Source organism: Kogia breviceps, chromosome 10 (genome assembly GCF_026419965.1).
Source record: "Kogia breviceps isolate mKogBre1 chromosome 10, mKogBre1 haplotype 1, whole genome shotgun sequence".
Lineage (NCBI taxonomy): Eukaryota > Metazoa > Chordata > Mammalia > Artiodactyla > Physeteridae > Kogia > Kogia breviceps.
In genome coordinates this window covers 21,190,827-21,216,272 of record NC_081319.1, presented here as the reverse complement: position 1 = coordinate 21,216,272, position 25,446 = coordinate 21,190,827, and the positions used below count along the sequence as shown (strand labels likewise).

The 25,446-nt window shown below is 41.9% G+C and overlaps 2 protein-coding genes across 4 annotated transcripts in view; one reads left to right on the top strand and one right to left on the bottom strand.

Moving 5' to 3' along the window:
* FRMD4B (FERM domain containing 4B) overlaps nt 1-25,446 on the bottom strand; it is a 333,168-nt gene that overhangs the window by 237,262 nt on the left and 70,460 nt on the right. The gene's annotated exons all lie outside the window — the stretch shown is intronic.
* LOC131764517 (cytochrome c-like) lies at nt 21,233-21,990 on the top strand. The gene has a single exon (XM_059077868.2). It carries the CDS (start codon nt 21,233-21,235, stop codon nt 21,494-21,496), a length of 264 nt encoding a protein of 87 aa, XP_058933851.1. The 3' UTR covers nt 21,497-21,990.

The following is a 25,446-nucleotide window of genomic DNA, read 5'->3' as shown; positions in this document are numbered from 1 at the left end:
GGGAATGGTGACATACCTGAAGGAACTGTGACCGACCAGGAAATGGGAGATTCAGGACAGCATCTCATGCCCCCTTCTTTAATTTGCCAAAGTTAACTGTGCACTCAGTCCCCAAAAAATTAAACATAGAATTACTATATGATTCAGCAATTCCACTTCTGGGTATGTACCAGAAAGTACTGAAAGCAGGGACTCAAATAGATATCTGTACGCCATGTTCATAGCTGCATTATCTGTTATATTGTTCACAATAACAGAAAGGTAGAAACAACCCAAGTATCTATAAACGAATGAATGGGTTAACAAAATGTGGTATATACATACAATGGAATAGTATCCATTCTTAAAAAGAATGAAATTATGATACACGCTGCAATGTGACTGAATCTTTAAAACATTACAGTGAGTGGAATAAGCCAGATGCAAAAGGATAAATTTTGTTTGATTCCACTTCTATGAGGTTCCTAGAGTCAAATTCATAGAGAAAGAACAGAGGTCATCGGGGGATGAGGGGACTGAGGAATGGGAAGTTACTGTTTGATGGTCATAGTTTCAGTATGAGCTGATGAAAAAGATTCTAGAGACAGAGGTGGTAACAGTTGTACAATATTGTGAGTGTACTTAATGCCACTGAATTGTACATTTAAAAAAATTACAGTGGTAAATTTTATATTAAGTATATTTTACCACAGTAATCAAAATGCTCAGAAAAAGAAAGGTGTGGGAGCATAACTGGAGGGATGGGGATAAGGAGGACTTAAATTGTTCAGACATCAGTTGAGCATCTCATTTTGCTAAAAGTGTGAGCAGCTGACAAATTCCTGGCTTCTTTAGATGACAATTTCATAACTTGGAAGACAAAGGAAGCAACAGCGGCAAGTGTTATACTAGGAAGAACTTTGGGGCAATAGAGAAATGAAGCAAAGAAAAGTGTTCACATCCTCTTGGAGTTCAAAGTAGTACCAGCAGCATCTACCCATCAGCAGATGAATGGACAAAGAAGATGTGGTGTATATATATATATATATATATATATATATATATATATATATATATATACACACATACAATGGAATCCTACTCAGCCATAAAAAAAGAATAAAATGTTGCCATTTGCAACAACATGGATGGACTTGGAGGGAATTATGTAAAGTAAAATAAGTCAGACAGAGAATGACAAATACCATATATCACATGTGGAATCTAAAAAAAAATACAACTAGTGAATACAACAAAAAAGTAACAGAATAACAGAAAAAAAAATCATTATTTTTTTCTTATGGAAAACCAATTGTTCCAACACCATTTACTCCTGATTTTCTAGGTTTTCCACTGGGACTTCCAAGTCCTCCTGTAGCATACAGAAACATCCATTTTGTTCAGCTCATCACTGGGCTCTCTATTCTGCCCCACTCATCTATTTTTCTATACCTTTTCACCAAAAACACATTATCTTAATTACTAAGATTTTATAATAGATTTTGATAGTGGAGTCCTAACTCTTTTTTCTCCTTTTGCAAAACTCCCTTGTTAATCGCGAATTTTTACACAGCCACTCAAATTTTAGAATGCTGTTGGGATTTTGCTTAGAGCTGCAATGAATTTATAAATACTTTTTTGTAAACATCGACATTTTATGATATTGATCTTCCCCTTCCCTGTATATGGTATATCTTGCCATTTCTTTAGTTCTTTTATGATTTCCAAGTATTTGCACATCTATTTACAACTTACTGTAAGTTTCTACATAATTTTGAGTGCTGCAGTGATTTTTTAAAAACCCAAATCCAAAGATATCAACTCATCCCTCTCTCAGTGTAGCTCTGCTAGGACTTTCTATTACACTTAGAATGAAATTCAAATTCTTTACTCTGTGCATTAATTTTGTATCCTGCTACTTTACCAAATTCATTGATTAGCTCTAGTAGTTTTCTGGTAGCATCCTTAGGATTCTCTATGTATAGTACCATGTCATCTGCAAACAGTGACTGCTTTACTTCTTCTTTTCCGATTTGGATTCCTTTTATTTCTTTTTCTTCTCTGATTGCTGTGGTTAAAACTTCCAAAACTATGTTGAATAATAGTGGGCAACCTTGTCTTGTTCCTGATCTTAGTGGAAATGGTTTCAGTTTTTCACCATTGAGGACGATATTGGCTGTGGGTTTGTCATATATGGCCTTTATTATGTTGAGGAAAGTTCCCTCTATGCCTACTTTCTGCAGGGTTTTTATCATAAATGGGTGTTGAATTTTGTCAAAAGCTTTCTCTGCATCTATTGAGATGATCATATGGTTTTTCTCCTTCAGTTTGTTGATATGGTGTATCACATTGATTGATTTGCATATATTGAAGAATCCTTGCATTCCTGGAATATTCTTATACACTAATGATGAAAAATCTGAGAGTGAAATTAAGAAAACACTCCCATTTACCACTGCAACAAAAAGAATAAAATATCTAGGAATAAACCTACCTAAGGAGACAAAAGACCTGTATGCAGAAAATTATAAGACACTGATGGAAGAAATTAAAGATGATACAAACAGATCGAGAGATATACCATGTTTTTCAACTGGAAGAATCAACATTGTGAAAATGACTCTACTAACCAAAGCAATCTACAGATTCAATGCAATCCCTATCAAACTACCACTAACATATTTCACAGAACTAGAACAAAAAATTTCACAATTTGTATGGAAACACAAAAGACCCCGAATAGCCACACCAATCTTGAGAACAAAAAATGAAGCTGGAGGAATCAGGCTCCCTGACTTCAGACTATACTACAAAGCTACAGTAATCAAGACTGGGAATAAAACACAGACCTACTAGAGCATGGCCTTGAGGATATGGGGAGGGGGAAGGGTAAGCTGTGACAAAGTGAGAGAGTGGCATGGACATATATACACTACCAAACGTAGGGTAGAAAGCTAGTGGGAAGCAGCTGCATAGCACAGGGAGATCAGCTCGGTGCTTTGTGACCACCTAGAGGGGTGGGATAGGGAGGGTGGGAGGGAGGGAGATGCAAGAGGGAAGAGATATGGGAACATATGTATATGTATAACGGATTCACTTTGTTGTAAAGCAGAAACTAACACACCATTGTAAAGCAATTATACTCCAATAAAGATGTTTTAAAAAATTCTTTACTCTGGCATGATTATAATACGTGGCTTGGCACTGTTTGCCTCTTAAACTTTATCTTGTATCTTCTGTTATTCATTAAGTTTTAGCCACACAAGTTTTCTTAACGTACCCCAAACTCAACAAGCTAATGCACCTTGGGACCTTTGTCCATGCAGCTTACCTCTTCTGGAACATTTATTCCCCAGGTATGCCCCTGGCTGGTTTCTTCTTACCATTAGGGTCTCAGTTGAGATGCCATCTCTGAGGCACCATCCCTGTCCACAAGAGAATGGCCCTCTGATCATTCATAATGGCACAGCTCCTTTATTTCTTCACACCATTTGAAGTTATCTTGTTTATCTCTTTATTGGTGTTTCCCCATAGTAGACTAGAAGTGCTACATGATCAGGGACACTGCTGACTTGTTCTCTCCTGTGTCCTCAGCACCTCAAACAGATTCTGGCACTCACTAGGTGTTTTTCAGTGAATAGTTGCTGAATAAATGAGTAAGTGAAAAAATGGACTAACTCTGATCTCCCCTGAGCCTCCTGGTTGTTCCTTCTGTGTCCTCTTATATCAACTATGGAGTATTCCCTTTCTCTCACTGGCCATACACACGCTCGCAAATTAAACAATATTACATAGATATTTCTAGTCTCTCAAAGAAATAGCTTAACTGCACAAATACTTATAATGTGTTTAGGAATTCTAAACACATCTATGGTCTGTGTATCCAGGTTTCTAAGTGTCTTAGAACAGAGAAAGCCCCACTCTCTCATTCACCCCATTTTTACACCTAAAAGATAACCATTAACAGTTTCTCTGCATGGAAACAGAAACGTTTTAATCCATTTACAAACACCTATACACCTATCTATCTATCTCTCTATTTATCCAACATAGAGAAGACAATTTGAATGATACAATATAAAAAGTTTTATTCCTCTCGACAAAGTATTATTTTTCAGTGGATCTGAGTTTCAGAAGTTAGATTCCCAGTCCCACCCCTAGAGATTGTGATTCCACAAACCTGGGTTGAGGCACAGGAGTCTTCATTTTCAACAAGTACCCTAGATAATTCTGATGCGGTAGTCCAAAAACCATTCTTTAAGAACTACTCACCTAGACAAGGCAATTTAATGCCATCCTTACTTAAGAACAACGGGGAAGAATAAAAAAGAAAAGACCATTCAGCCTCCCGAACACCAGGGGGCAGATGGAACCACATGTATGCTCAGTGACAAGACGTGTCACAGGCCCTTAACTCAAGAAGGGCGGGGTGGCTGGCGGGGGGTGGGGGGGTGGCTTCCCTGGTGCCGCAGTGGTTAAGAATCTGCCTGCCAATGAAGGACACACGGATTCGAGCCTTGGTCCGGGAAGATCCCACATGTGCGGAGCAACTAAGCCCGAGTGCCACAACTACTGAGCCTGAACTCCGAAGCCGGTGACCCACAACTACTGAGGCTGCGTGTCACAACTACTGAAGCCCGCACGCCTACAGCCCGTGCGCCGCAACAAGAGAAGCCACCGCAGTGCGAAGCCTGCGCACCGCAATGAAGAGTAGCCCCCGCAGGCGTTAACTGGAGAAAGTCGGCGTGCAGCAAGGAAGACCCAATGCAACCCAAAATAAATAAATAATTTTTTTTTTAAAAAAGGAGGGGTAGCAGATCCTTGTGCCTCCAGTGAGAACCCAAGAATGTGAAGTATTTATGAAGCCATAGAAACAATCAGGGAAGCAGCTCAAAACTAGTAGTGAGGAAACCTGGGTTCTAGACTCATTGCTGCTCTGGGCCTCAGTTTCCTCATAGGCAAAATAAGAAGTTGGTGCAGATCAATGAACAAGCTCGTTCCAGCCCTTCCACTTTATGAGAAACGTCTACATCTCATGGAGTTCTTCACGATTGGGCTATGGCTGCGTTTTAGTTTGTACCTTCCAGAATTTTTAGGATGAGCATATATTATTTTTATAATGGAAAAGAAAATAATTCAAAACATTTTAAAAGATAACATTTCTCACTGTTACTCAGACATTATTTTCACAAGCTAAGCTCACTACTTTACTGACCATGAATACAGAACAAACAACAAGGTCTCAACACATGCTTATATCCAACAGATTGTTTGAAACAAATTTAAAATTTGCTTTAATAGGCAGAACTGGATCTGTGACTCTCTACAAGGTGATAAACATGGAACTAAACAGCCCAAAGATCCAATCGCAGCCAAAATCTCATACCACATAGAGAAATTAGCAATATTTAAATATTTAACACCTCATAATTTTTTTAGACTTCTGGGTTTCAAAATTTCTGACAAAGTAATTCACAAGCCATAATTAACAAAAATAGGCAACCTTCTCAAAAGTCTCCCAGAGCAAATGTAAATTCATCAGAGCCCTCTCCCTGCAGTGAGCATGTAGTGAATAGTGACATACCAGCAATAAACAACAGAAGCCAGTGAGGTTTGGATTTTGCCCTGAACTGGTGTCTGCTGAAAATGGCTTTAGCAAAAGAAGGTTGTGATTAGAAGTTAACATTTCCAGCACCCACTTATTAGCATGTCTAGAGAATCAGAGAAGGGAGATGATAGGGTCTTTACCACCAGAGAGTTCCCCTCACAGGATATTTACAAATGCTTGCTTACTGCTGTTTCAGTCTTCAGAGTAATTCGGTCCCTGCTCTGTGGCAGACAAAGGATGCAGACACTGTAGGCCTTCATTCCAGGTGATCTCCTAAGAAAGACTCCCATCACCTCTTGGTTGCTCCAGCCATAAAACCATGCATTCTTTTTCTTCATCACCCCACTTCCCATTCATCAAATCCTAGCAGCACTACCTCTAAAACACGTTCCCTCTATTTGCTCTTCTCTCCTTATTTCCAAGGCCATTCTTAGTCCAAGCCACCATCATGTCTCCCTTAGACAACTTCCACAGCCTTCATGCTAACTGCCCCCCTTGACCCGGGCCCGAGTCAATTCCTTCTTCTCAAGGTGGCCATATTTATCTATTAGATCTTTTCCCTCCCCCACTTAAAACTTTCCAGTGTCTCCTTATTTTCACAGAACAAAACATAAACTCCATCCCCTCTTCACCTCTCAAACCTCATGTCGTGACAATCTTCCATTCACCCTCAGTACTTCTCGCATTGGCCTCCTCTTCCTTCTTTCCTTTGCCAAGCCCGTTCTAACTTGCCGTCCCCACTGCTTACTTAGATCACCGTTTCTCCAGCTTGTCCCACAGCGGGCTCCATCTCATCATTCCAACCCAACACACAAGACCTTTCCTGACCACTAGATCCTAAAGACTATCAACCTATATTTGTGTTTTCTCTCCCCCTATTTATATCCTGTAGGATCCTGAAGTCACATTGTTTGATTGCTGGTTTCCTCCCGCCAAAGAGAATGTAAGCTCTGTGAGAAGGAAGATCTTGCTTTTCCTAAAAAAAAAATCTTGCTAAAGCCCCAGGGATTAGAACAAAGCACACAGTAGATACTCAGTGACTTTTTGTCAAATGAATGTGTGTGTTGCTTCAGATTAAATCAGGGCCCAACTTTTCAATGTTCCTTGTCCATTCAGAGTTAAAAGTCAATTCCATGCCCAGAAGACAAGTTGTTAATTTGCAGAAGGGACATCTCTCCCTCTATACATAAATATCTTCCTTGTTACCCACAACTAGGTTAGCCTCCGACATAGAGTTCATTGCTCTGGAAACAGAAGATTCTTCGAAGATGTCAAATGAAACTTAAACCTAGTTGACAAGCTAAGATGACTCATACAGTGTGTCTTGACTTGGGGGAACAATTGTGTAGGCTGTCACCGCTGGAAGTGAAGGGCTGAGTCTGGGTGGGTTGATCGGTATGTCACACGGACTGAGGCAGGTGGATATTTTTAAAGTGCTAAGAACATTTGCTAGGATTCTCTGTGCTCTGGCCTGGCGTTCAGTATGGGAAGAGTTCATCTGGGGCCCAGGTAAGAGGATCAGCTCTCTGAAATTTTAGATGGGGCACCATTTCAAGGTAATTTCACTCTGATTTGCAGAGTGAACTACAAAGCGGGAGTGACAGCCCATTTTCTGCAGAGTATCATGATTCAAAACTCACTTTTGCATATTCATCATATCTTCTGTTCCTCAGGGCAATTCCAAAAGCTCGGCCAAACGTAGTAATTATACCTATTTTATATATGGAGTATGAGAGTCACGATCCCACAATGAGTAAATATGGAAACTTGGTTTAGAATCAAGGTCTTAGGTCGTCTAGAGATGTTAATGAACCAACAAGAGAGATACTGCAAAAGGCATTTTCAAAATCAATTTTTTTGAGGTATAACTTACATATAATAAAATACTCCCATTTTAAGTGTTCAGTTCATTGGATTTTGACAAATACATATACTCCTGTACCTACCACCACAATTAAGAAATAGCACGTTTCATCCCCTGAAAAGTTCCTTCATGTCCCTCCATACTCCATTCTCCCCTTTACCTCCTACCTCTGTCCCAGGAAGGCACTGATCTGCCTCCTGTCACTATATATTGACGTGCTTTTTCTAGAATCTCATACGAATTAAATTAGACAGTCTGAATTTTTTTTGTATCTCGCTCCTTTCACTCAGCATATTTCTGAGATATATTCATGTTGTTACACATATTAGTAGTTTGTTCTTTTGCATTGTTTTGTTTTATTTTACAGTATTCTGTTGTATGGCTATACCCCAATTTGTTTATCCATTCATCTACTGATGGATATTTGTCAGTTTTCTTTTTTTAATTGAGGTATAGTTGATGTACAACATTATATAAGTTTCAGGTGTACGTCATAGTGATTCACAATTTTTAAAGGTTATATTTCATTTATAGTTATTACAAAATATTGACTATATTCCCTGTGTGTACAATATACCCTTGCAGCTTATTTTATACACAATAGTTTGTACCTCTAAGACCCCTACCCCTATCCTGCCCCTCCCACCTCCCCTCTCCCCACTGGTAAGCACTGGTTTGTTCTGTTTATCTGTGAGTCTGTTTCTTTTTTGTTATATTCAACTAGTTTGTTGTATTTTTTAGATTCCACATATAAATGATATCATACAGTACTCGTATTTCTCTGTCTGACTTATTTCACTTAGCATAATACCCTCCAAGTCCATCCATGTTGTTGCAAATGGCAAAATTTCATTCTTTGTATGGCCAAGTAACATTCCAGTGTGTGTGTGTGTGTGTGTGTGTATGTGTGTGTGTGTATGTGTGTGTGTGTGTGTGTATCACATCTTTCTTTTCTGTGAATACTTTGGAGTACAATGGCCAGGTCCTATGATAAGGGTATTTTTAATCTTATAAAAACTGAAAACTGTGATCCAACATGTTTTTACAATTTTACATTCCTCCCAGCAGTGTATGAGAGTTCCAGTTGCTCCATGTCCTCACCAACACTTGGTATTGTCAGTCTTTTAATTTTATCCATTTTGATAGGTATGAGGTCGTATTTCATTGTGGTTTGAATGTGGGTTTCCTTGAGGCTAATAATGTTGAGCATCTTTTAACATGCTTAGTGCCCATCTATATAACTTCTGCAAAGGGCAATTTGAGAGGTAAGAGATATAAGTAATTTTATCTCTCATGTACAAGAACTTGCTTTATTTCAGAAACAATTTTTGAAAAATATAACCTGGAAAAAGATTTATAAAAAGACTTATAAAATATTCAGATTATAAAAATCAAATATATTTAGAAGCTAAACTAAAAATAATGAAAGCAGTAATATGGCAGAAAATATCCACTTTTTATTTACTTTGTATTTTTTACTATACATTCATTTAATGCTCTAAGAACCTAGGGGGCCTGAATTTGCAGGAAGGGGCTGAGATTGAATTAACTTGATCTCAGCAAAGGGAAAAGCTTTGCTCTTTTCACTTCCAATTACTCTTTCTTCCCTAGACTTCATTTTCTAGATCATGGGCTCAATTATTCACTGTATCTTTTTATATCTACTCTCATAAAACTGTAAGGTGAATCATTACAAAATTAATTTTCAACGGGCTTTATATAACTCTGCTTAATGCAATGTATAACTCAGATTTTCATCACCGCAGGCCTCTCAAGATCTATAAATGCGACTAAATTAATAAAACATCATGTATTTAACTCTAACAATCCCATCACAATCTCAACACCACAAAACCACTAAATTTAAACTAGACAACCAGACAGACATTGATGACAGACATGGACTATATAGAAAAGGCCAAGCTCTGTATGAAGAGTCCCATGATGACAACCAAAGTCATGTTCTAACGCAATTATTTTGAGAAACTCATAGTTGTAATAAAATTGAGATTATTGTGCTTCTAGAGCACTCACACAGAAACCGCTCTGAATTTTTTACACCATATAGTCCCAAAAAAGTTTCTCACTCTTAAATAATCATCATCTCCCAGGTAGAAAGAAAAAAAGCTGATGAATGCATCTACTAGATACTACCTACCTCCTAACCCCCGCCAAAATAAATGTATATAATTTCCAGCCCAGAAGGCATCTTACAGATATTTCAGTCCAATGATCACATTTTATAGAAAAGGAAACCAAGACTGAGACAAGGGAAATTACCAGCTTAAGGTTAGACTATCTGTTAAAAACAGCTGGGTATTAAATTCAGATCTTCTAACTCTGACTCCAGATTCATTGTCTTGTGATTTTTTTTTTCTTTTTAAGACTTTTCCCTCTGTTTTCAATAGTTATATAGGTTCAATGTAGAAAATTTTGAAAACTCAGAAAAGCACAAAGAAAAATAATCGCTGAATCGCCTCTAATCTCAAGACTCTGAGACAATCACTTTCAAACTCTGGGTGGGGCAGTATGATGCAGAAGCAAAGAGGGCTGCTTTGGAGTCACACACTTGGCTTCATATCCTTGCTTATATGTTTAACAAGCTTGTGACCATGGAGAAGTTACTACACCCTCCTCAGCTTCAGTGCCCTTGTCAGTAAAATGGGGCTGACAGGGACACTCATCTCTTAGTGCTGTTGTGAGAATGAGGTGGGATGGAATTTGAAAAGCATTTCACACACGGCCTGGCAGTTAGCAGACACTCAATGAACATTAGCCATCATGTAAAGATGTGGCACATATATACAATGGAATATTACTCAGCCACAGAAAGAATGAAATAATGGCATTTGCAGCAACACGGATGGACCTAGAGATGATCATACTAAGTAAGTCAGACAGAGAAAGACAAATATCATATGATATCACTTATACGTGGAATCTAAAAAAATGATACAAATGAACTTCTTTACAAAACAGACTTAGAAAATGAAACTAGGCTTACCAAAGGGGAAAGGTGGGGAGGGAAGGATAAATAAGGAGCTTGGGATTAACATATACACACTACTGTGTATAAAATAGATCATCAACAGGATTTTCTGCACAGCACAGGGAACTCTACTCACTACTCGTAATAACCTATATGGGAAAATAATCTGAAAAAGAATAGATATATGTATATGTATAACTGAATCACTTTGCTGTACAGCTGAAACTAACACAACACTGTAAATCAACTATACTCCAATATAAAATTTTTTTTAAAAAGAAAGGCAGAAAAAACCACATTAGCCATCATGATTTTATCCTTTTGGACATTGATCTATGCATATGTTCTTATTCTTTAAAAAGAGTCAATAAAGTCTGTGGCTTTATTTCATCTAATAGTACATCTGCCAGGAAAAGTCATTCCCCAGTTGCCTTTTCCACTACACAAAACTAGCCCAAAGAAATCCAAATGTAAACAGCTCTCTGGAGAGCCAGATACTGGTGTTCTAACCACTAAGAAGAAGTTCCCACAATCCAGCAAATATCTCAGAGTTTTGGGTAATGTCCCAAGAAACAAGGCTGCAGCCCCCTTCCCTACCAAGTCCTGATGATGACCCCCTAGTGGAGTTTCAGAAAGAGTATGGTCCCTGGCCAATTCCCTCAAAGTCTCAGCCCATTCAGACCTCTGCCACCTCAGTGTTGCCAGGAACCAGAAGGGCTCAATGACCTTTCCACACCAGGGTCATCTCAGAGGATGGTTTGCGATATCATCATGACCACGCTGGTGACTTCCAGCTAATGCAGGGAAGGCTTTTAAGAATAAAAACTGTCCTACTGTGATTTCTTCTCTTCTCCCTACCCTGCACAAAAAGAGAAAAAGGACTGTTTGCCTGGCAATGGTCAGTGACTGATGAGTGACAGTGTAAGCAGTGCTGTGATAAGGTTTCTGAAGCTGTACCCTGGATCAATGGAGAGTAAATTGTGATTGATTAGCAATGTCTGCAATGGAAGACAGCAACAGCAGGGTGGTACGTATGCCATGCTGCTGTCGTTTCTGACCTATTTCAATGTCCTCAATTTTATAGATATGAGAACTAGGTTCATAACAATGAGGAAGCATAGCTCATTCAAGGTTACAGAGATAGTAATGACAAAGCTGAGACCAGTAACCACTTCTAATGCTTTGTAGCTCAGTGTTCTTCTCTCTGTGCCTAGCTACCTTTCTTCTCTGGTGGGCAGGATGGTTTCCTGTCTTATAACCATTAGGTGGTCCTGGCATGTTACAATCCAGTCAGATACTTCTATGGCAAATAAGTTATGCCAAGATAATTTTAAAAACCCATCAGTCCCAGGTTTGCACCAAGGCCCTGGCAGCAGCTAGCACACAGCTGTTATGAGGATGCATAGTGTATTTCGACAAAAGACAAGTGGTTGCTTTGGTCATGTAGGTGAGATAACATAAAAGCAGAAAGACAGACCGGCAGGGAAAGAGACACTTCTTCCCCAGACTCTAAATGGATTTCTTCTCTGCATTGTGGAGCTCTAAATAAATATAATACAAAATGAATGTTTACAATGTTTCAGTTGTTGAGAAAGCAGCTATAGAGCTTTATTCTAATTTGTATCCTCTCCAGGAAAATGGAATTCAACATGAATTTTATAATGGTGGGAGGGAGAAGGCACTCTCGTTTATTACTAAGTATCTTCAACAGACATTTACTAAGTGCTTACAAGGTGTGAGGCATGTGCGAGGCCCCAGGGACGCAACAGGGATCAGCAGAGAAATAGTTTCTGTCCTCCCATTCAGAGTCTATCGGGAACGATGGACGATTAGAGAGTGTTGTAATAAGTGCACATATACAAACAAGACGACAAGATTTAGGGTGCACCTGGGCTGGGGTGAAGGATTCTCAACAGGATCAGCATGCTGAACATGATTTGGGGCCACATAAAAAAAGAGTTCTGGGGCTTCCCTGGTGGCGCAGTGGTTGAGAGTCCGCCTGCCGATGCAGGGGACACGGGTTCGTGCCCCGGTCCGGGAAGATCCCACATGCCGCGGAGCGGCTGGGCCCGTGAGCCATGGCCGCTGGGCCTGCGCGTCCAGAGCCTGTGCCCCACAACGGGACGGGACGCAACAGTGAAAGGCCCGCATACAGCCAAAAAAAAAAAGAGTTCTGGAATCCTGTTTCCTGCCACTTACCCAGTGGGTAACCTTGAGCAAATCACTTAAACTTTTTACCCCAATTTCCTTATCTTGCAAAATAAAGCTGATAATTCTTACATTCTTCTTACCTATGCCAGGTATTGAGTTAAAGTTTATTAAGTTCCCAGGGGAACCTGGCACAGAGTCTGAGTTCAACAGATATTTGTCAAATGAATGAAAGAATTGTTATCAAACACACATTGGATCTTTAATAGCAAAAGGGGCGCTTTGGCAGGGCAGAGAGTGAGGAAACACAGAGGAACAAGACGAGACATTAGTCCTGTCTTCTACCTAGTTAGAGAGACTGAGAATATATACTGTACTTACACACACGCACGCACACACACGTATATATATGTACATGTAAGGACTATATGGCAAAGTCATAAAGAACCATATTTGATGCGTCTGAGTCAGGGAGAGCTCTACATCAGGACTCTCCCTTGAGCCACAAATGAGACGTCCGTATTTGATTTTCAAATTTCTAATAGCCATATTAATAATAGTAAAAAGACAGAATAATATATTTGATCCAACGTGGCCAAATAATGTCCTTTCGACATGTAAGCGATATGAGTTTATTAATGTGATATTTTACATTCTATTTTTGTGTGTGTCCTAAGCCTTCAAACCCTGTGTGTATTTTCTATTTACATTACATCTCAATTTTGCCTGGTCACACTGCAGATGATCAGCAGCCACAGGTAGCTAATGGCTTCTGTACTGGACAGGAGTTTGGAGACAGAAGAGTTTGTTGAAGACAGAGGCACTCAGGTGAGCTTAAGGAGGAAGTGGGGCTTCAATAGGATGGACATTAAAAGCCCTGACTTTGGGTGTTCTTGAGAGCTCTCTCCTGGCATGAAGGCTTTGGTTGCAGCACCTTTTAGAAGTCTCCTTGACCTGGTGCATTGTGCCACGAGGAGTTTCTGAACCTACTCCCTGCTGGTGCAGATGCCACCCTTGCATCTGGTTCATACCCTTTGCTGGCACCTCTGACTCGCACACTGCCCTTTCCTTCCTGGTACCCCTCACTTGGCACAGTGGCTGGTGTATGGGAAGCGCACATACATACAAGTGACTTCTTCGTTGCGCTCTGTGGCTCTAAGTGAACAAAACACAAAGTGAAGACTTGAGACAGCCAAGCTCTGGCTTCCAGAGCCACTCGGTCTCACAGAGCCCCCTTTAGCTCTCCAGCCACAGAGAGTTAGAGGGTGAACATATGCCAGAGCCACGCCTAGCAGAAAACCAACGGGTGCACACGCTCCAAGTGGGCAACAGATGGGCACACGGCCAAGCTGTGGGGCAAGCATTTGGCAGAGATGTACTAAGAAAAGGAGACAACAGTCTGAAAATGGTCAAGTCCACTTCCTAAGGCGAGATGGAGTAGGGAGACCCACGTGGCCAGGAAGCGTGTGGTGACATGTACTAAAAAAGAATTTAGGTGGTGAATAAAACAGGAATGAGAAAGATGGATGTAAGAGGAGGAGGGCAGACACCCAGAAACCAAGAGTCATTTCACAGGCTGTCCCCCCGACAGCTTGGGACACCCTCACCTAAGTCAGCCTCTGAAGCGTTCCCTCCTCTAGAGCCTAGGCTGGGTCATGGTGATGGCTGGACCCACATCTGCCCTCCTTCTCCCCAGTCCTGTCTCACCCCATAGTTAACATCCAGGCAACAAACTCAGGCAAGTGAATAAGGAAGGCAGCGGCTTGGAGGACGAGGGACATGCATTCTCCCCACAGCTCCCTGCTGTGTCCCAAGCACAGAGTTACTATCGGTTTGAAGGAGGCATTTCTTAGTGGCCGCTAATCTTAGCTCAATAATATCATCAGCAGAACATACATCCCTTGTGTAGAAGAAACCCCCCACGACCCACCCACTGTCAGCAAGCGGGAGTATGACCCCAGTGTGCCCAGGTCTTGCAAATTTTCCAGAGTTTTAAATATAGATTTTCTGTGATATTTTCCAGTTTTAAAATGTTTGGAACTATGTCGATAAATGTTTACATGCTGTGCTGGGCCACACTGTGTGAGCCAAAGAAAGCAGACCGCGGGGCTGCCAGCTTGACATTTCTACGCTAGTTCAAAGAGACCCGGTCGTGGTCCGGCTCCACCATTAGCAAGCCATTCTGAGGCATAATTCAGATCATGCATGGGAAGGGCTTACCAGAGCTTCTGGCACGTGGTGAAGGCAGTTAATAACTGGTGTCAGCTAGCCCTACAGAACTTCAGAGATTTATTTCTAACTATTACATAGGGAGCAGATCACAGGAAACCGCTGAAGACAAAACATCTGAAACTGGGCTCCTCTCCCACGAATGATTCCCTATCTCTTTATTTCTGTTTCACGGCTTAGATTTATGCCACTTTCATTTTACTTTCTCAATTCATGAAGCTCAGTCTGGCTGCACAAAGGAAGCAGGGGGGGGGTGCGGTGGTGGGGGGAAAGGTCAGGTGAAAGTGTAAGTTGGTTTAAGTTTTCTAGAAAGTACTTTGGTAATGCTTAGCAAAAGACCAAAAAAATGTGTATCCCTTTTGACTCAGGGATTCCACTTTAAGGAATTTGAGCCCTAGTAAAAAATGATGGTTTTTCATAAAGGTTTAATCCTAAAATGTTTATGACAGGGAAGTCTACTATAGAAACAATTAAGGAAATTAAATGACCCTGAACAGGGGACTGGTTGCAAAAGTTATAATACACTAGAATGCTGACTTTTGTCTATCACATCCCCCCATGACTTTCAGAGCACTCATGATTTTCGCTGTGTCCCTGGCAGTGCACACCACGGGAGCAGACAGCCTGTCAGTCTTGCTCAATATTGTATCCACCACTGTATATGAGCTGGCACTTAACAGACACCAATAAATGTTTAAATCCATCCAAGACAGCTTATGTAGTATGATTCCATTTTTGTGGGAAAAAAATAGGTATGTGTTTCTGGAAGTTAAATACTTAGTGCTTTGCCCTAGGCTGGGCCAAGCAAACTGCAGTTTCAGGATTGTCTGCTGTTTTTTGTAAATAAAGATTTATTGGAACATAGTCATGCTCATTCTTTTACACTTTCTCTAGGACTGCTTTTGCACCATAATGTACAGTTGAGTTGTTACAACACAGACTATCTGGTCCTTTGGAAAAAAGTTAGCTGACTCCCACTCTAGATGGTAGAAGTTCTTTCTTACTGGTCTAATAAACACACACATGTGTATATATGTATATGTCTATCTCTGTGTGTCTGTATTTTTTTTTTACATGACCACTTTTCCAACCAGACAAAAGATAGAATTATTTTTACAAAAGAAAGGAACGCAGAAAGAGACCGAAGAAGGTTGGAGGGAGGTGGGAGGTACAGAGGGCAGAAACTGTTTATCCATATTTATCAATATAGAAAAATGTCCAGAATAAGTGAGAGTTTTAAATATGCTATGAACAGAACGCTGTCACTGTCATAATAACTGGATCAAGTGCCAAAAGCTTGGCTGTACCTAAGCAAGGAAAATGTAAATGATTATTATTTCTTTCTTTGATCTTTCTTGTATTTTCTAAAATTTCCAGAATAAAAATGCATTGCTTACATAATAAGAAAAAGAGAACTAAGTGATCTTGAACAGAAAGACAGAGAAAAGAAAATACGAATCTACATAAAGAACAGGAATCTTTCGACCAGGATTTGGCAAGTAAGGGAGGGAACTCAGGGTGGGTCACAGGGGCATTTGCTTCTTCACTGCACAAGGATCAGTACTTACACTCCAGTAAAATGGAAACATGGCAAAGGCAGAGGGGTTAATACCCAGGGCCAATTTTTTTTTTTTTTTTTTTTTTTTTTTTTTTTGCAGTACGCGGGCCTCTCACTGTTGTGGCCTCTCCCGTTGCGGAGCACAGGCTCCGGACGCGCAAGCGGCCATTGCTCACGGGCCCAGCCGCTCCGCGGCACGTGGGATCCTCCCGGACTGGGGCACGAACCTGTGTCCTCTGCATCGGCAGGCGGACTCTCAACCACTGCGCCACCAGGGAAGCCCAAGGGGCCAATTTTTTGTTTCCAAAAAATATTAAAGTCGGCACCCAATTTGCATTGTTTTCTCTTTACATTAAAAAGAATTTTTTTAATACACTTCCAGAGGACAGCTTACCATTTCTACCTAGATTAGAAAATCAGTTTAGAAAAGACGGCCATTTGCAGAAAAATGGATGGAACTAGAGTTTATCATACGAAGTGAAGTCAGACAGACAAAATAAAAAGCATGATAGCACTTAAATGAGGAATCTAAAAAGATGACACACACGCACTCCCTAGCAAGACAGAAAAAGACTCAAAGACTTAGAAAACGAACTTATGGCTACCAAAAGGGAAAGATGGGGGTGGGGAGGGATAAATTAGGAGGGTGGGATTAACATATCCACAGTAATATATATGTAAGTGATAATCAAAGGACCTACTGTCAAGCACAGGGAAATCTACTCAACACTTTGTAATACCTTATATGGGAAAAGAATCCTAAAAACAATAGATATACGTATCTGTATAACTGAATCAGGTGGCAGTACACCCAAAACAAACACAACACTGTAAATCAACTATATTCCAATATAAAATAAAAATTAAATTTCAAAAGAAAAGGAAAGATTAGAAATGCCAACGATATTCCCTCAGGGCTCGGTGACCTAGGCTGGTGTCATATCCCTGGAGCCAGAGCAGCCTTGGGTCCCAAGTCTAGACGTGGTGGAGGTGAGGAAACTGGGAGCAGGTGCCAGCAAATGAGCCTCTCTTGGACCTGACAGGCGGACCACAACCTCCAGATGCAGGAGGGCCCTCCTACAGCTCAACCAAGCCTAGTGCACCCAAAGGTCGGTGGACCCTCACGCTGCATGAGCTTTGAAAAGTCCCCTGGTCTCCAAGTCTCCTGGTGGTGGGGTTCCAATGGGCAGCCTCCTTCCTCGGAGTCTCCCCACTTCGGTACGACAGCAAGCTCAGCATAGCGGTTTGGGCAGGGCTTGGGAACTGTCGTGGGGGGAGAGGGGGGTGAAGGGTAAGGAGGAAGAAGTAAGGAAACACGAGCTCTGGGGTGTTTCTTCTGCCACAGTCCACTCGAATCTACAACCCAGTAACAGGACTTTCTCTAAGGCTCTGGTTGCCGCGGTAACCCGAGTGGGGCATGAGAAAATGCTGCCACCTTGTGGACATTTCTCGTAACAACAACTTTAAAACCGGTGCTAAGTATCCCCCTAAGGGACACTTCATAACGAGGCCTGCGGGGCTCTAAAGCAGGGGTCCCCAGCCTTTTCGGCACCAGGGACTGGTTTCATGGAAGACAATTTTTTTATGGACAGGGGCGGGTATGGTCCAGGAAGTAATGCAAGCGATGGGGTGGATGGCTCCAGCGGTAATAGGAGAGATGGGGGGGATCGTTTAGTCAGTAATGCAGGCAAAGGTTCAGGTGGCAATGGGAGTGATGGGGGGGGCGATGGGGAGTCTCAGATGAAGCTTCGCTAGCTCTCCCCGGTGTTCACCTCCTGCTGTGAGGCCTGGTTCCTAACAAGCCGAGGCCCGAGGGTTGGGGACCCTTGCTCTAAAGGACACCTGCCCTCAAGAAGTGTCCTGGGGTAACTGATCGAAAAAGCAATCAAATCAGGGCGGACTTTTAAGAAAGCAATTTCAAAAGGTAAATTTAATGCACACTGTTTCGTTTTTGGTTTTGATTTTTTTTTTTAACGCACATGAAAAGATGCTCCACATGGCTAATTATTAGAAAACCGCAAGTCAAAACTAGAACAAGGAATCACCTCACACCAGTCTAAATGGCTATCATCAAAATCTACATACAAAATATGCAGGAGAGGGCATGGAGAAAAGGCAACCCTCCTAAGCTGTTTTTGGGAATGTAGGTTGGTAATAGCCACAGTGGAGTACACTATGGAAATTCCTTAAAAAACAAAAACATTATCCGGCACTCCCATTCATGCGCCTATACATGGAGCAAAAAGCATAATTTGAAAAGATACATGCACCCTGACGTTCGCTGCAGCACTATTTATAAGGACCAAGACATGGAAGCAATCAAAGTGTCCATCGACGGATGGATAAAGAAGATGTGGTGTAAATCCTTGTAAGTTGTAAATTATTGTAAACTATACTTCAACAATAAGAAATGAAAGAAAACATTTTCTGGTCAAGTAGCCGGACATTTTCATGATTTCAGTCTCAGCTTGAAATCAGGTGGGTTTTTGCAAATTTGACAGCTCCCATTAACGCTTCCACTGTCTTTCTCTGCTTCTGTAGAGGTAGGGAGGGTAAGAACCCCGTGGCAACCCTCCACGACGAGGGAGCTGTGGACAAATGCCCCGGCCTCTGGGTCTCAGTCAGGGTCCTTGCAGAAAGGAGCACCAGTTGCCCACCGAGATGTCTTCCTTGACATTTTCTCCTTCCCTGCTCTCACAGCTGTCCCCACTCCTCCCTCCTGCTTCCTGGAAATCTCCCAAATTATCCTCCTGCACCCAAGATCCTGCTTTAGATTCTGTTTTGGGGGAACTCAAACTAAGCGAGTTCATGAGGAAATATTAAACCAGTAATAAGAATTACACCATAGAGCTTCAGAAAGCTCCCACAGATGGTGTGAAATTGAACTCATTCCTTTCCAGGACATATTCCTCCACTGTACAGCTACTTATTAGACTTCTCCAATGGGCCACACATGTGGTGGGTAGTACTTGTAATAGGGAAGACCAAATCTGACTCCATGTTACATGTGTTTCTTTCACTTTAACCTTTGTATTCTAGAGCTTTTGCTACAAGTTAAGAATGTTGCTTGAAATATACAGGGTAGCCCATTCTCAAGGCTCTGCCTTTAAAGGTATGACCCTTTTCCATTCCCATAGAGATAAAAAGTTGCAGAACAGAGAATAAGATTTGTTGCAGGTATACTGAAACATCCTGACCTGACCTCTGGGCAGCTGCAAGAACAAAGGATTCCGAAACCAAGAAGTTTGCACCAACCAACCACACGCCCTCCCCTTTTAGTATAAAAGAAGCCTGAATTCTAACTTTGGGAAACTATTCACTGTCTTCTCCATCTGCTGGCTTTCTGAATGAAGTTGCTATTCCTTGCCCCAACAATTCCTCTCTCAATTTTTTGGCCTGCTGTGTGGCAAGCAGTAGGAGCCTGGACTTGGCAACATAATGGTGAACTAGTAAATACAGTCTATACTTATGGACATTAAACAAGCACTATGTAAATTGCATTATGGAAGTATAGGAAAACATAGGAAAGTTCATGTCTAGGAGAAAAAATGTTTTTCCCTCTACTCTTCTGAGTTTTTAGCTGGGACACCTGTAATAAAAGATTAATAAGAGAAAAGCAAGCAGAAGGTTATTAACATTTGGCTCATGTATATATGGGAGATACCCAGGGACAAATAAGTACTCAAAGAGGTGGCTTGAGAATTCAGGATTAAATACCACCTTTACAGGGAAAAGGAAGGGGGCATGTAGGCCTCTTAGGGGAGAGTAAATGATTTTTTAAAAAGATGAATGGCGCCATAAAAGAAGAGATGAGAGGTATGATAGTTTGTGACAAGGTTTTTGACTGGGTGTAGTGTGGACTTCTAGTTTCCTCTCCTGTGATGAATCAATCTTCCCTGGAGTTTCACGGGGAGGGGATTTATGACAATTGAGCTCCTTCTGAAGGATCTGTTTCTAGGCAGATAAGGGCAGTTCAGAGACTACCATATTAAGTAAAATAAGCCAGGCAGAGAAAAACAATATCATATGATATCAGTTATATATGGAATCTAAAAAAAAGATACAAATGAACTTATTTACAAATCAGAAATAGACCATAGAAAATAAAATGGGGGCTTCCCTGGTGGCGCAGGGGTTAATAATCCGCCTGCCAATGCAGGGAACACGGGTTTGAGCCCTGGTCCGCGACGATCCCACACACCACAGAGCAACTAAGCCCGTGCGCCACAACTACTTGAGCCTGCGCTCTACAGCCCGCGAGCCACAGCTACTGAAGCCTGTGCGCCTACAGCCCGTGCTCCATAACAAGAGAAGCCACCGCAATGAGAAGCCCGCGCACCGCAATGAAGAGTAGCCCCCCACCCGCCGCAACTAGGGAAAGCCCGCGCACAACTACGAAGACCCAACGCAGTCAAAAATAAAATAAATAGATTAGAGAGCAGGACGTTCAGCTTGCGAGCGGGAAGGTCTTAGTCATACACGGAGAAAGAACGATTTAAAAATGGGTGACGTTGAGGGCTTCCCTGGTGGCGCAGTGGTTAACAATCCGCCTGCCAATGCAGGGGACAAGGATTCGAGCCCTGGTCCGGGAAGTTCCCACATGCCACGGAGCAACGAAGCCCGTGGGCCACAACTACTGAGCCTGCGCTCTAGAGCCCGCGAGCCACAACTACAGAAGCCCGCGTGCCTAGAGCCCGTGCTCCGCAACAAGAAAAGCCAACACAATGAGAAGCCCACGCACCGCAACGCAGGGTAGCCCCCGCTTGCCCCAACTAGAAAAAGCATGCATGCAGTAAGGAAGACCCAACGCAGCCAAAAATAAATAAATAAAATAAATAAATTTAAAAAAATTTTTAAATGGGTGATGTTGAGAAGGGCAAGAAGATTTTTGTTCATAAGTGTGCCCAGTGCCATACTGTGGAAACGGGAGGCAAGGACAGGACTGGGCCAAATCTCCATGGCCTGTTTGGGCGAAAGACAGGTCAGGCTGTCGGATTTTCTTACACAGATGCCAACAAGAACAAAGGCATCACCTGGGGAGAGGAGACACTGATGGAGTATTTGGAGAATCCCAAGAAGTACACCCCTGGAACAAAAATGATCTTCACTGGCATTAAGTAGAAGGGAGAAAGGGCAGACTTGATAGCTTATCTCAAAAAAGCTACTAATGAGTAATAGTTGGCCACTGCCTTATTTATTATGAAACGAATGTCTCATGACTTTTTATGTGTACCATATTTAAACTGATCTCATACACGAGAATTCAGATCATGAATGGTTGATGTAATATTTCTGTCCGGATTTAAATGATTGGCTTGTGGCTAAATGAATATGGTCAGCTTTTTGAATTTTGATAGTAATTCTGGTTCAGCAAGTACTATCACTATTTTCCCCTTCTAAAGAGATGATTAAACTTGAATAAGGAATGTTAAACTTTTCAGGGATATGATGAATGCTTTGTCAAACCCTATAGGAGATTGGTTTTATATTTAGATTTGTATAACTGGTTATATTAATATATTTAAATATTGAGAAGCTCCCTTCACTGTCTCATAGACCAGCAAGATTCACCTGTGTTTCAAGTTGTGTTCATTCACCTGTTAAGACAAGGGCTGAAGATAACTGACAATGTCCACTTTACCTTTTTTGGTCTTAACTATGCCAATTTAATTAAAATTCTCCATCTAAAAAAATAATAATAATAAAATAAAATAAATTATTTAACAAAATAAACTTATGGTTACCAAAGGGAAAAAGAGACGGATACATTAGGAGTTTGGGATACATACTGCAATATATAAGACAGATAACCAGGGCTTCCCTGGTGGCGCAGTGGTTGAGAGTCCACCTGCCGATGCAGGGGACACGGGTTCGTGACCCGGTCCGGGAAGATCCCATATGCAGCGGAGCGGCTGGGCCCGTGAGCCATGGCCGCTGGGCCTGCGCGTCTGGAGCCTGTGCTCCGCAACGGGAGAGGCCACAACAGTGAGAGGCCCGCATACCGCCAAAAAAAAAAAAAAAAAAAAAGAATCTGCCTGCCAATGCAGCAGACAGGGGTTCGAGGCCTGGTCCAGGGGGATCCCACGTGCTGCGAAGCAACTAAGCCTGTGAGTCTGCGAGCCACAACTGCTGAGCCCATGTGCCTAGAGCCTGTGCTCCGCAAGAGAGACCACAGCAATGAGAAGCCCATGCACCACAACGAAGAGTAGCCCCCTCGCTGCAACTAGAGAAAGCCCGTGTGCAGCAACGAAGACCCAATGCAACCAAAAATAAAAATAAATAAAAATTTTAAAAAAAAAACAGATAACCAACAAGGATCTACGGTAAAGCATGAAGAACTACACTCAGTATTTTGTAATAACCCATAAGGGAAAAGAATCTGAAAAATAAAAAATATATATATGTAAATATATAAATAAATAAAACTGAATCACAGTGCTACACACCTGAAACTAATACAACATTGTAAATTAACTATACTTCAATAAAATATATATATATATTTTTAAAGTGTCTATATCTCAAAATAATCAATATACCAACAAAGCAGCATATTTTGTGTGGCATGTCCAGAACTCCTAAAGTTGTAACTTTCACTAAATGTTGTCTTCTCAAAAAACTCATGCTGGGGCTTCCCTGACAGCGCAGTGGTTGAGAGTCAGCCTGCCAATGCAGGGGACACGGGTTCGTGCCCCGGTCGGGGAGGATCCCACATGCCGCAGAGCGGCTGGGCCCGTGGGCCACGACCGCTGAGCCTGCGCGTCCGGAGCCTGTGCTCCACAATGGGAGAGGCCACCACAGTGAGAGGCCCACGTACTGCAAAAAAAAAAAAAAAAAAACAAAAAAAAACTCATGCTGAATCATTTCAGACTAGGTTCAACTGGGCCTTAAAGCAGGAGTTAGCCACAGACTAGGCAAGGGCTATTTCCTCCATGTACAAGGACTGAACAAGGAAGGTGGACATCTGAGCTATCCAACAATGTTAAAGGTGTGAGGACTTCAAAAATTATACAGTCACCAAACATTCTCCCCTTTCATTTCACATGGGTTAAATATCCCAAGAACTGAACAAATGCTTGGACACTTTCACGGTATTAATTCCCAAGAGGATCAAAGTTGGCTGTTCAGATTTAAACATGGCCTGGAAAAGCACCCTTGCAGTCAGACAGCGCACCTGGTGGATTCTCTTCTTGTTTGACTGGGGAGAGCAGAGAGCGTGGCTCTTCTACCAGGTGGCAAAAGGCACTCTAACTTGTTTAAAAGACCCACAGCGTCTGGTTCACAAAGATGTCACTTGAAACTGTTTTGAAGGGCGCCTGCTTGCTGATTCCCTCAAGTAGCCTCGGAAGAATCCGATCTTTACAAACCTCTAGGGCACACACACTCCCTGAGAATGTGAATCAGCTGAATTCTTTCTGAACACGTGCAGTTTTGCACAGTGCTTTCTATACTAAGAAAAGGCAATAAATACGTCTTTGGTGCTTCTGTGTTTATGATCGATGGGTTTTCTTATAGCAGTCTCGTAGGAGTTTGCCTTCTTATTATTCTCGCTGCATACTAATACTTGAAACATTTTAGTAAATCATGGTTCTCTGGTTCCTACTTCAGGATCATTTAACTGATTTAATGAGCTCTGTCTAATTATCGCATTTCACCTTTCACATGAGAGTGCAGCAATGTTTTGGCTGAAATAGGTGGTAATAGCTCAAACACTCAGAAAGGAAAAAAAAATGAGGACGGGTAATGCAGGACTCACAACAGTTCATTTTATGCCAGATAGAATTCTTAAAGATATACGTACATAGCTATACTATGTATACATTCATTCATTCATTCATTCATTCATACATTCATTATGTATTCATTATGTGTGCTCCAGGCATCACAAAAGACACCAGATCAGCTTAAACGGCTCTTTCTTAGGTCTGCGTCCATTTTGAGGAGCATAAAACACGATGGTTTATAACCCTTAAGCTAGACTGTGTATATTTACATCCCCGGCCGTACCATTTCTTAGCCATGTGACCTTGGGCAAGCCAATTAACCAACCAGCTTTTTTTTTTTTTTTTTTTTTTTTTGCGGTACGCGGGCCTCTCACTGTTGTGGCCTCTCCCGTTGCGGAGCACAGGCTCCGGACGCGCAGGCTCAGCGGCCATGGCTCACGGGCCCAGCCGCTCTGCGGCACGTGGGATCTTCCCGGACCGGGGCACGAACCCGTGTCCCCTGCATCGGCAGGCAGACTCTCAACCACTGCGCCACCAGGGAAGCCCAACCAACCAGTTTTTTGTAAAAAAAAAAAAAATGCCCGGAGCATAACAGGCGTTTTCTAATTGTTGCCTCTTGTGTTTCTGTAATATTGTGTCTTGTCTGTGTCGCACGTGGCAATTGCAATTGCCTATCTACTTATCTATTTTTTACTAGTTATCTATTACGTATTGTTTGTTTGCCTCCTTCATCAAACCATAGGATCCACAAAGACAGAGACTAAACTCCCTGAGTCTGACACTGTGCTTGGCTTATAGTAAAACGCCCAGTCAATGTTTGCTGAATCAGTGAACCAATGAATGAATGATCCTTTGGGGGGATGTGTAACCCCTCTCACTCTCGACAAGCTTTTCACTTAAGAGATGTCTGTGGCACGTGTCTATCAAATGCCATTTGCTGGAAATTCCACGTGGTTTTCTATCCAGATGGTGCCCATGACAAAGCGAAGGCGTTCTGGCATGCAGGAAAGTTAGGGTGCCAGATGCCAAGCCAAGTCACTGTATTATTCATCATCAAATGTTGTTGGCCAGGGAGCTGATTGCTGCCAGCTGAGCCCCACAGTGGTCCAGTGAAGAGGCTGGTTTCTAACAGAAGCTGGGATCATCATTAGGGAGGGAGGGTGCGGCAGGAGGAAGACGGGGGTTATAAAGGGAGAAGTTTCTCAGACTTGCCTTGGCTTTGCAACCTCGGGCAAGTCACTTCACCTCTCTGGGCCTCTCAGCTTAGTGTTTTTATAAATGCAAGGCACAAATTGTCATCAGTACTTCCCAAACCTGGCTGTGCACGAGAAGCTGCGGGGAAGCTTT

Bases quoted from the DNA above. Each gene is read 5' to 3' on its own strand.
- LOC131764517 (XM_059077868.2), top strand. From the start codon at position 21,233: ATGGGTGATGTTGAGAAGGGCAAGAAGATTTTTGTTCATAAGTGTGCC.